At 60.2% G+C, this 11,987-nt stretch overlaps 2 protein-coding genes across 9 annotated transcripts in view; both read right to left on the reverse strand.

Moving 5' to 3' along the window:
* The window catches only part of SCAMP4 (secretory carrier membrane protein 4), a 28,146-nt gene extending 16,692 nt beyond the window's left edge, over positions 1–11,454 (reverse strand). For 3 of the 8 annotated variants that reach the window (XR_005375250.1, XM_038567938.1, XM_038567931.1), the window contains exon 1: positions 4,433–4,540. The gene's annotated coding sequence lies outside the window, so the exon portion shown is untranslated. The other 5 variants (XM_038567937.1, XM_038567936.1, XM_038567933.1 and 2 more) reach the window with 5 other exon arrangements.
* Positions 92–4,512, reverse strand: ADAT3 (adenosine deaminase tRNA specific 3). The gene is made up of 2 exons (XM_038567930.1): positions 4,433–4,512; positions 92–1,563 (listed from the first exon to the last, which is right to left on the reverse strand). Exon 2 carries the CDS (start codon positions 1,544–1,546, stop codon positions 479–481), a length of 1,068 nt encoding a protein of 355 aa, XP_038423858.1. The 5' UTR covers positions 1,547–1,563; positions 4,433–4,512; the 3' UTR covers positions 92–478.
* Positions 11,455–11,987: the final 533 nt, after the last annotated feature.

Consider the following 11,987-nt stretch of genomic DNA (forward strand, 5'->3'; position numbering starts at 1 on the left):
CTATATGAGACCCAAATCTTGAAGTAGCAGTCACCCCGACCCACGTACCCTCGGCCACCATGGCCCCCTGCCTCTGCCAACAGACACCAACCTGGTTTGGGGTTGTTTATTTTCACAAGCAGGGCCGTTTTCCGACACCTGGGACAAAGGGGACACCGTCCCAGGGGACCCTTGGGCTCGGGCCTGAAGGTGGTTGGAGCAAGGAAGAGCACGTGCCCAGGTTCCGGGCCAGGCTGGACCCGCGCTAAGCTCAGGCCCAGGGACGAGCTCAGTCTGGGCACAAATGCATCCCCACACACCAGTGGGAACGGCATGGGGTCTGGCTTCAGGGAGGGAGACGCAAGTTGTCCCTAAAACTGCCCAACAGGACCACAGCCGCTGGGCGGCAACGAGACAGGCAAAGGCCTGCGGGTGCAGTCTGACAGGAGGCCGAGCCGTCGGAGCAGAGCAAGGTCCGGAAGCCCGCGGGCCCCGCTGTCTACGCGCCAGGGTCCAGGCGGCGGCACTGGGCCTCCAGGACACCACGGAACACCTGGAAGCGGTGGTTGAGGTCAGGCCGCGCGTGGATGCGGAAGCGGGTCCCCAGGGCACCGTCGGGCGAGGGTGCCCCGTAGAAAACGCGCTGCACCCGGGAGTGTACCAGGGCCATGGCGCACATGGCACAGGGCTCGCGGGTGATGTAGAGGTCGTAGCCCGTGCACACATAAGGGACGCTGTCGTCATGCATGTCCCCATCCTCGTCCAGCTTGCGCACGGAGCCCACCCGGACGCTCTGGGGAGTAACGGCTGGGACGAAGGAGCAGGCGGGGTAGGGGCCGAGGTCATAGGCGCCGCGGCCCTGGCCCTGGGCCACCAGGTCAATGCACACCATGGTGGCGTGCAGCAGGGGGCTGGCCGCGTTGCTGCAGTCGTGACCCGTGGCCAGCACTCGGCCTGAGGACGGGTCCACCACCACGGCCCCCACCGCCCTCAGGCCCCTGGCAGCCGCCTGCCGAGCGGCCCACACGGCCTGCTCCATGTGGCCCTGCATCGCTGTCCGCTCCTGCGCCGAGAAGAGCCGCCCGGCCAAGGCACGTGTCACCTGCCGATCCTCGTGGAAGGATGTGGGCCAGTGGGCCCGCGCCTCCTCAAACTGGCCTCTGGTCAGGGGCGGCCGGGCAGGCACAGGCACCAGGAAGGGCTGGCCCAGGCCCCGAGGGTCCACGGCCGGCTGCGGGAGCAGCTCGGCGAGCGACCTGGTGCCCGCGGCCGGCCCCGCCAGGCACAGCAGCATCTCTAGCGCATGCGGGCGGCTGGCATCGCGGCTCGGCCGCACCCTCTTGAGGTGAGGCTGGGCGGGCAGCGGGTGGACGGCCGACACCTCCTTGAGGAGGCGCGAGGTCTGGCGCTTGTCGAGGACGGGTGCGGCGTAGGCCAGCACCAGCTCCACGTCCTGGGACTGCTGCTCGGACAGGACCGGGAGGGCTTGCCAGCGCTCGGGCTCCTGCTCGGGGCTCCCGGTCTTCTCGTCCCCACGCTGCTCCACGGGGCCCGGGGCGGGGTCCATCCTTGGCACGGCTCCGACTGTGGGAGATAGAGATCGGAGCAGAGCATCATCCGTCAGCGCAGGAGGCGGGGAAGCCGCAGGAGTCCGTCCCAGGTCCGGCCCAGGTCCCGGAGCGCGGCGGCTGAAGGCTCCTCCGAGAGCTCCGCCCACACACAATGCAGCCCTGGCCACGCTCGGGCTCACATCCTCCCAACTCCGGGTCGGCACAGCTTAAACCGTCATCGACAGTCCCGTGTCCCTTTGACACGAACCACCAGTGAACACGCGCCCTGGGTGGCGGAGACTTAGCGAGAAAAAGAACGGGAATCGTCTCCGTAATCGTCTTCACGTTGGCCTCGGGCTCAGGTGATCACGCTCCGTGTTTTAGCTTAAACAGACGCGTTAGTAACTTCACCTGTTCCTTTGAGCAGTTTTTGGAACCGGGGCTGCCAGGACACTTAATGTTACGCACGACCCTCGCATCTTGACCCTGTGGGTCGGGACCGGCTCAGATAACGTCAGGCCTCAATGACCCGCCATCTCGACCTGATGCTGGAGGACCCAAGGTGCCACCGTGCACCCAGAGCACGCGGCCCGCCGGCATCCTGGAGTGGACGGGCCCCCATCTGACAACCGTGGGCTTCTACCTCTTGCGACACGTCTCCCAGCACACGCATCAGCTGCACAGAACCCCCCGTATTTGTCAGCCAGACTTGCTGGAGGATGACCTGCCCGTGACATCCTGGCCCACCACGCTATGTCCCGAGCTCACGACGCAAGTCTGGCAAATGTGCAGAACCAGGGGTGCTGGTGGCAGCTCCGAGGAGTGGAACGTGTACAGGGCCCCCCAGCACTTGCAGCACTTCCCATGGAGGGAAGGTCCGCGGCGCCGACTCCGCACCGACCCCCAGCACACACCACGCCCAGCACCCCGCAGCCCACACAGGCCACGACAGCTCCTCATCTGTACGGCAAGACACAGAGTCTTGCTTGTTCCTCTCAAAGTACGGCTGTCTCGTTAGAACAGGTGGCAAGCAAAGGAGCCTGCCACTGGGACGCTGTGGGCTCTGGTGCCAGCTCCCGGGCAGGATGGGTGGAAACCACAGCAGTCACCGTCTGACCAGTGGCTGCTCCAGTCCATGCCCAGGTATGTGCCCGGGAGCACCGGGAACACGCGTCCAAGGCAACCTGCACACACGTGTTCATAGCACAGGATTCGCAGCGCCGGAAGGTGGGCGTGGCCCGTGTCCTTCAGTGGAGAGGCGGATACACGCAACGTGTCCATCCACACACCGGCACAGTACTCAGCCACAAACGGGGGTAAGCCCCCCTCCATGCCGCCCCATGGATGGACCCCAGCTCATGACGCTCAGGAACCAGACACCGGAGGCCCCACAGGATGGGAGCCCACAGGTGTGACACGTCCAGGACGGGCTCGCCCATGCATGGGCAGGGGGCTCGGGGGTGATGGGGAGTGACTACTTTGGAGCGGGTGGAATGTTCTGGAATAATACCACGATGACAACTTGCGATGACCCCACAAATATCCTAAAAACCACAGATACGTCTGTTTTAAATGGTCGAACTTCCCCTTGGCGAGGCTGCTGAAGAAAGCGGGCGGGGTGGGACATGGGCAGCTGCCCGGTCAGCAGACGCGCACACGAGGCCTGGCCGACAGCTGCCCGGGCTGCAGCGGCCACGCGTCCTCCCAGCGACCCAGGAGGGAGCTCGGGGAACGAACCCTTCCTACACGCCCCGGCGAGGCTCTGAGGGCTGGAAGGGCTTCGGGGGCCGCGAGGCAGGAAGGCAGAGTCGGGACTGACCAGGCACAGGCCCTGCGCCCCGGGGAGGGGGGGAGGCGGGCGAAGAAAGCAGCAGCGTCCAGAGTCGGTGACCTGCTGAGCCCCGGCCCCGCTGCACACGTCGGCGCACACGTGCTCACGCCCAGGAGCGGGCTCCAGGCACCCGGCTGCCCCCTCGGCCGCCCTCCAAGCCTCTGCTGCTCCTGCCCAGTGCGGCCCGGCCCGGGCATCTCCGCGGCTGCTCACAAGCACTTAGTTCACGGTCGGTGCCCGGCCTCCAGCGGCAGGCCCCAGGCGGGGGTCCGGTGCACGGGCAGCCCCACGGACACCGGTCGCTACAGCCCCCCACGGCACCCCACCGCCATCGGGGGTGCCCTGGAACTGCCCACGACCCCCGGCAGGCCTGGCGGGCGGACTCGGGCTCTGCAGGCAGCCCCCGTGGGGCTCCGGCCTGCGGCTGCTCCAGCCCTGCAGGAGGCAGGCAGGCCAGAAGCTGGGCCCCGGGGTCACCCACCCCAGGGACGGCGGCGCGAGGGACCCCACAGTCTCGGGGGCGGGCAGTCCCGGAGGGCTCCTCGGAGGCGGTGTGCCCCGTCGCTTACACGGACCACGCGGCCTCCTGCGCTTGGAAGTTCCAGAACGTGGGGGCACGCGGGGTGCGGGGGACCCCTCTGCCGGAGGGCGGGGGAGAGGCCCCGACCACTCACGCCTTCAGCAATCTCTACGATGCCTGCAGGGCGGGGACACCAGTAAACCGGCGGCGCGGCGGCGGGGGCGGCGGGGGCGGCGGGGGGCGGGCCGGGATGACCCCAGGCGCGCGCGCGGGGGGAGGGGCCGAGGGCGCCGCGGGCGCACGGGGTCTCCACCGCCGGCCGCAGGGGCGCGCGCACGCGCACACGGGCGCGGGGAGCGGCGGCCCTCGGTCCGGCCGCCCCGCGCGCACGCGCACACGCGCCGATGCCCCCGGCTGCCTCCTCGCCCCCGGCGCGGCCGGCGTCCCCGCCGGCCGAGAATCCACCCCCACCCCCGCCCAAGCCGCCACCCCGACTTGCCGTCCGTGGAGCCCGGGCCGCGAGAACCGAGCCCCCCGGAGCCCCGCGCTTACCTGAAGCGCCACACGCGAGCGCTGCGCCTGCCAAGTCCTAGCAACCGACCGCCTGCCCCGCCTCCGCCCGCGCCGCGGGGCACGACGGGAGCGTAGTTCCAGGGGCGGGGTCGGCGCGGGACCAGGGGCGGGGCCGGGACTACAATCCCCACAAGGCTGCGCGCCGGGCCGCGAAGCGCCGCCCCTCCCCCGAGCGCCGCTCCCGAGACCCGCTGGAGCGCGGGGGAGCGCGGAGTTGAGGGTTCGAGACCCCGCTCGGCGGCGGCGGGGAAAAGAGGACCCTGGGCGCCGTTCGGGAAATCAGACTAGGGAGACTGAAGCAGAGGCGCACACGGCACCCACTGCAGCGCGCCCCGAGCCCAGCTAGCTGCTGCCACGTGGCTCCACCGAGGCCGTCCGCAGAGAGCCGGGGGCTCAGGTTCTCCTAAGGGTCTCGGACTGGGCGATTCTTGGCTTCAGTTTTCCTGACTGTACAGTAGCCGGAGAGGACCTCCTGACACTGCCGGGCAATGCATGGTAATTTGATGAGCAGCTCCAGTTATTCATTGGAGTCCAACAGGTTTGACCCAGCGGTTCTCAGCCAGGGTCAGGGGGACGGTGCGGGAGGTCAGGCACATTTGTGGTGGTTGTGATGGGGGGCGGTGCACTTGGCATCAAATGGCATCAAAACCTGCAGGCCGGGGATGTCACTCAACACCCTGCGGTGCACAGGACGCCCCCAGCCCAACCAGCCCCCAGTGTCCGCACGTGCACAGGTTGGAAGACCCCGATCTAACCCCATTGCTGAGTGTGGAGGAGAATTCAGATCCACAGGAGCCCTGATAGGGTAATTTTAATTTTTCCATTTCCTCCCTGTTTCCTTCCTGCAAGAACCAAGGAATTTCCCCCCGAGAAGATGGGTTAAATGTCTATCCCGGGAGGGGGCGGCGGGAGGGAGCCGCTGGCGGGGTGAAGGGATCCTCCTGGTGATCCTGCTGCCACCAGGCTCCTCACCCCTGCAGGGCCCTAAGAATCCATCCCTGTGTGTTTCTCGTAGTTTGCAAAGCATCGCCTCATGCCACCATTTATGCCCTAAAACAACACTCCAGGAAACAAATTTGTTCGCAGCTGGTCACTTTCCTTTTTCTCTTCCAAACAAAAAGTCAGATCAATGTGTGCTTTCATTTTCTATTTCACACATCTCTCCAATCCTGGATGTGCCACTCAAGTTAGCCTAGAGCCCCTATTTGGTTGCCTTTTTTTTTTTTTTTAAATTTTCATGATGTTTGGCATGTTGTCAAAAGCAAAGACTAGATTTTCTGCAAATGAAAAATGAATCTCCTCAATGTATTTTTATGCCTGTTTTTTTTTTTTTTAAGTTAGCTTTATGCCCAACATGGGCTCAGACTCACGACCCCAAGATCAAGGAGTCACATGCTCCACCAACCGAACCAGCCAGGTGCCCCTTTTTCTGCGTGTTTTTATTTTTATTTATTTTTTTAAAGATTTTATTTATTTATTCATAGACACAGAAACAGAGGCAGAGACATAGGCAGAGGGAGAAGCAGGCTCCACTCCACGCAGGGAGCCCGATGTGGGACTCGATCCCAGGTCTCCAGGATCACACCCCAGGCTGCAGGCAGCACCAAACCGCTGCGCCACCGGGGCTGCCCTTCTGCCTGTTTTTAAACTCTCGATATACAAAAAGACATAGAAGTAGGAATATAAAGTGGTGCAGCCACCATGGGAAACAGTATGGCAGTTCTTCGAAAATAATTACTCTAGGACCCAAAGACTGCCCTCCTAGGTATGTACACAAGAGAGTTGAAAGCAGGGACCCAAACAGATTCTGGCCCAGCCATGTTCACAGCAGCATTACCCACAATAGACAAAGGGTGGGAGTTAAAGTATCAACGGGTGAATGGGCCCTCCATATACTGGAATGCGACCCAGCCTCAAGAAGGAAGGGACCAGACCCCAACACCTGCCCCCACGTGGACAGACCCCGAGGACACCGGGCTCAGGGAGGGAACCCAGACCCAGAAGGACACGTCCTGCAGGACCCCACTCCCAGGAGGTCCCTAGAGGAGGCCCGTCCACAGAGACAGAGAGGAGGTGGTGGGAGCCAGGGGGGGCGAGGAAGAGGAGGAGTAACTGGGAACAGGTACGGGATTTCCTTCTGGTGACAAACATGTCCCACAATTAGATGGGGTTGATGGTTATGCAACATTGTGCATTCATTCACACCAATGAAGGGTGTTCTCTAAAACAGTTAATTTTATGTTATATGAAATTTGCCTCAAAAAAATGTAAAAAGGAAAAAAATGTAAAAAGGGGATCCCTGGGGGGGCTCAGCGGTTTAGCACCTGCCTTCGGCCCAGCGCATGACCCTGGAGTTCCGGTGGAGTCCCACATCGGGCTCCCTGCATGGAGCCTGCTTCTCCCTCTGCCCTTGTCTCTGCCTCTCTCTGTGTGTGTCTCTCATGAATAAATAAGTAAAATAATAAATAAATAAATTTTAAAATTAAAAAATAGTAAAAACACACAGGAAGAAAAGATCTTTGCCTTCCGGTGTACTGTCTGCGTGCCACCTTCATCTCCTTGTAGGACAGGAATGGACCAGTTCTCTGAAAATACTCTCTCTGCAACCAGACAGAGGTTGGCTGGCCCCCAACCCACCTGTCTGCCCTGTGAGGCCCCCTCCTCCAGGGACGCTGCTGTCAGGCTGTCCAAGCAGACACATGACCTATAAAATGCATCCCTGGGCAGCCAGGGTGGCTCAGCGGTTGAGCATCTGCCTTCGGCCCCGGGCATCGTCCTGGGGTCCTGGGATCGAGTCCCGCATTGGGTTCCCTGCAGGGAGCCTGCTTCTCCCTCTGCCTCTCTCTGTGTCTCTCATGAATACATAAATAAAATTTAAAAAATAATAAAAATAAATAAAATGCACCCCTGCATTAGTGCAAAGAACTCCACTCTAGCGAAGAAAACCAAAGGAGACCTCCCCCACCCCAAATCTTTCTAACAAAAGTCAGCACGGAGTCCAGGAGGGGAAGGCAGTGTGGTCGAGTGAGCAGGGCCAGGCAGTGACAGTAGCCCAGAGCTGGAACCACCCCAAGTGAACGGGTAAGCACATTCAACACTGGTGCTGGATCAGTTAGAGGGGAGGAAACCACCTGTGCCTTTGTTTCCAGGACGTGGAGTGGGGTAGGAACGGAAGTGGATGGGCATCTCCTCTGTGGGAGCCCCACACGTGCTGGGGCCCTGTGAGAGTGGTGCTTTGCCTGCTGGGCACCGAGCTCCTCTTCTGGACATGGCAACCCAGTTCTTGTGTCCATATAGTTCCCAGGACTGCACTGCCACCTTAGCCCACCTTAGCCCATGAATCAGAGCATTTACCTCCCCTACCCCTGCCCCCAGCCTCACTGATTGGTTCAGAAATGGACTTGTGACTCAGTGGGACCCATGAGAGTCAGCCTTGGGATTTTGTTTGGAATGTAAGTGGAGTCCTTCTCATCGTGCTCTAGGGTTAACCCCTGGAGCTTCCAAGAGTGATTTTTACTACCCAATAGTGGAGCTTGTCTGAAAATTAAGTCCAAACAGAAGAGAGCAGATCCCAAAGAGAGAGAGGGGTCCCGGGCCTTAATAACATTGTTTAAAGCACCTGGATCTAGCCCTGCCTGAATCAGGAAGTCCTTGGGCTGTCCTGTGATTCATTCTGTTTGCTGTGTTTTTTTATGACTTAAGCTAACGGGAGTTATGATTTCGCCCTTTATGAACCAAGAGCTTCAATCAATAGGGTCGCTTCTGTTTTGACATTGCTCATCATTTCACACCTTTCACAAGTCACATGATCCTCACGACAGTGTTGGGTTAGTAGGTTAGTAGTGTCCAGAACCAACAGGTAGGAAAAAGCTTGGCATTCATTCCCCAACTGTAAGTTGAGTAGCAGCAGAAAGCGCCCCGGAGTGTCCCGCGCCCCGGGGTCAGCTGCTCCAGGCCACAAGCTCTTCCATTTCCACGGGGCCGTCACCAAGTGACTCCCCCTGGGGAGGAGGAGGACGTCCCTGCAAGCCTGCCCCCACCTCCACGGGGCTGGGGGGACAAGCTGCGCTCCTCCCAACCGCTTTGTTTATCTGCTCGCCATCCTGTTGACGTCTGAGGTTGCTCCGCCAGGTGTTTCCCACGCTGTGGGGATCCTCAGGCCCCTCTTCCTGGAAATGTGGGGGTGGGGGCGGGGTGGGGCGGGGGCACTTCCTCCAAGGCCCCGGGAAGGCCGCCCAAAGCCAGCAGAGCGGCGACGCCGGCTCCCTGGAGGTTGTCGCCGCCTTACTGCCCCGGCAGGTGTCTCAGGTGTCTCGGGAGCCAGCCTGGCCGGCTTAGGCAGGCGGCGAGCGCGCCTCGGCCCTGGGACCCTGGGACCAGGGCGCACACACCACTGGTCACGTGCCAACCATCTGTCACTTCCCCGGGCCAGAAAACGGTAGTTTCTGAAAAACAAACTGAGCTGTCCTCGGGTTCTAGAACCCAGCCTCTTCGCTCACATCTCTTCAACCCTCACTTTGCACAGAATTCATAACCGAGCCGGCTCTCTGCCTTCCCAGGCCTCCGCGCCGAGACTCCCAACCATTAGTAATGTTGCCTGCGTGCTCGTTTGCACCCCGGCAGGGTTCAAAGCATTGACATGATCTTATTTGTCCTCAGGACAATCGTAAGTAGCAGAGCAGCAAGTATCCTCATTTTATTTTATCTTTTTTTTTAATGATTTATTTATTTATTCATGACAGACACACACGCAGGGAGGCAGAGGGAGAAGCAGGCTCCACGCAGGGAGCCCGACGTGGGACTCGATCCCGGGTCCCCAGGATCACGCCCTGGCCGGAAGCCAGGTGCTAAACCCTTGAGCCACCCAGGGATCCCCCAAGTATCCTCATTTTAAAGATAAGGAAACATTGTATCCACCATCCTTTCCATCATTTTACCCTTAGGGGTAGGTTTATGCTGTGCTTTCCCCCACTCACCCCCCAAGTCAGGGTTTGCTTGTGTCCAGGTGCCCTGTCCAAACAGGGCCTGAGGGCCACAGCCTCGAAATGACCTCTCCACGTCCCAGGGGGCACACAGTCCCAACGGACCTGGCCATGTGGGACTGGGGTGTGGGGAGGAGCCCCGTTTCTTTCTTTTTTTTTTTTTTTAAGATTTTATTTATTTATTCATGAGAGACACACAGAGAGAGAGAGGCAGAGACACAGGCAGAGGGAGAAGCAGGCTCCATGCAGGGAACCGGACGTGGGACTCGATCCCAGGTCTCCAGGATCACGCCCTGAGCTGAAGGCGGCGCTAAACTGCTGCGCCACCCGGGCTGCCCAGGAGCCCCATTTCGAATAGTCCTTATCCTGCCCTGCCCTACCCTTTTATTTTAGTCTTCCCAGCACTTATTATTTATGTATCCAGAATGTCTGCTCCACCAGAGATGGCAGTTCCGTTCCCTGTGGTGTCCACATTAGCCAGCCCAGTGCGAGTGCTCAGTATAGGCGACCAGCTAATGTTAAATAATAATAACAATAATAATATAGCTAATGTTAAAATAATAACAATATTATTATTGTTATTATTTTAACAAGACAGATGGGATCGCCCACACATCCCTTGAGGCGCCCTGTGCACCCTACCCAACCGCTAAGGATCAAGCAGGCACTGTCGTCACTTACTTACCAAAGGCAGCAGGTCCCAATCCCTGGCTTCAGGCCTGATCAGCAGGTGCAGTGATTTGGGTGCTTCCCAAAACATCTACATCCACAGCCTTGCCGTGCCCTCCCCCACCATCTGAGGGACCCAGCACCTGCTCCAGGACACTCAGTGAAGCAGGGGTGGCTTGTGGGTAGTGGGCCTCAGAGCGGGACCCCCCCTATTCAGCAGCACCACTACAATATACACTCCTTTCAAAATGCAGATTCTTGGGCCCCACCCCAGACCTGCTGAATCAGAAACTCTGGGCTGGTCCCCAGCCATCTGTGTTTCAACAGGCCTCCCCTGGGGCCTCCAGTACCCCTCTCAACTCGGAGAGCCAGGCCCCTTGCTCTCTCACATTTGCAATGTCTCGAGATGTCTCTGGTCTGATGTCATGACCCGGGGCGCTCCTGGCACAGAGTGAGTGGGGGCCAGGGATGCTGCTGACCCCCCACAGAGCCTGGGATGCCCCCAGAGAGTCACCTGCCCTTAGTGTCAGCAGGGCCAAGGACGACACACCCTGCATTCATTATTTGAAAAAAATATTGAGTCTGACCCCTGCTCATACTGGACCTCAGAGTAAACCTCCAGGGGTCAGAGGATTCAAACCCGGGCAACCCCAGCATCTGTGAGTCACCCCCATTCAGGGTGTGTCATTAAGTGTGTGCAGCATCCCAGGACCTCAGGGGTCAGATTGTCACAGAGGGCAGTCTCCTGGGGGTCAGGGGAACCTCCTGACACAGGTGGTCCCACCTGGGGGACATTCTGCTCCCCGGGGGGCATTGGTGATGTCTGGGGACATTTTTGGTTGTTTCAAGCCCAGCGGGTGCTCCTGGCGTGGAGTGGGTGGGGGCCAGGGATGCTGCCCAATACCCCAGAGCGCTCAGGACACCCCACAACCGAGAATCATCCACCCCAAGTGTCAGTGGTGCCTGAGACATCCTGCCCAGGAGCCAAGCGGGTACACTAGCCGTGGTCAGGAGCCCTGGACAAACGCCTTGGGGCCTGAGCCTCAGTTTCCCCACCTGTAAGTTGAGATGACAGGACCTATTCGCCTTCAGTTGTTGCAAAGACAGGGACGAGCGCGGCCCAGGAGACACCCAACCCCTGGGCCTGGGGTGGGGAGATCGATCTGGCGGCAGACCCCGCCCCGAAAACGGAGGCCCTTCTCCGACGCGGCGATGTCTACCTGGGGAAATAAGGGCCCTTCTGCAGGACAAGAGGCCCTGCGTCAGGGGCCGGAGGAACCCCGGCGTCCTCCGGGCCCCCCGCTCCGTCCTCTAGGTGCCGCCGCCGCCGCCGGGGGCCCCCGGAGCCGCGGGGAGGCACCTGCGGCACGTCCCGCCCCAGGTCGGGAAGAGCAATTTCTATTGGCTACGGCGCAGCGACGGCGAGCTCCGATTGGCCGAGAGGAGCGCAGCGGCGAGAGATGGGCGGGCGGGGGCGGAGCCTCCGGGGCGGGGCGGGGCGGGGCCGGGGGCAGTGCCCCGCCCCCACCGGGGGGCCCGCAGGTTGGCGCGTCGGCTCGTCCTCCTCCGCCCCCTTTCCCTTTTTCAGATGGAGACACTGAGTCTCTGCTAATTGCCTTTATTCAAATTGTTATTTCCAATACCGTGGGGGTGGGGGTGGTTTTCTTGCACTACTTTTGATTTTTAAATATATTTCAATGAAATAGTATTTATCCCTACACTGAAGTGTTTGTTGTTTCTTGGGGTATTTAGGTGGGGTTTTTTTTGTTTTTTTTGTTTTTTGTTTTTTGTTTTTGTTTTTTGCCTGTCGTGAATTTTGGGTCCAACGAGAGCACCTCGCTCTCTTGATGCAAGTCCCAGCTCTACACGAAAGAACCTGGGCG

Source organism: Canis lupus, chromosome 20 (assembly GCF_011100685.1).
Source record: "Canis lupus familiaris isolate Mischka breed German Shepherd chromosome 20, alternate assembly UU_Cfam_GSD_1.0, whole genome shotgun sequence".
NCBI lineage: Eukaryota > Metazoa > Chordata > Mammalia > Carnivora > Canidae > Canis > Canis lupus.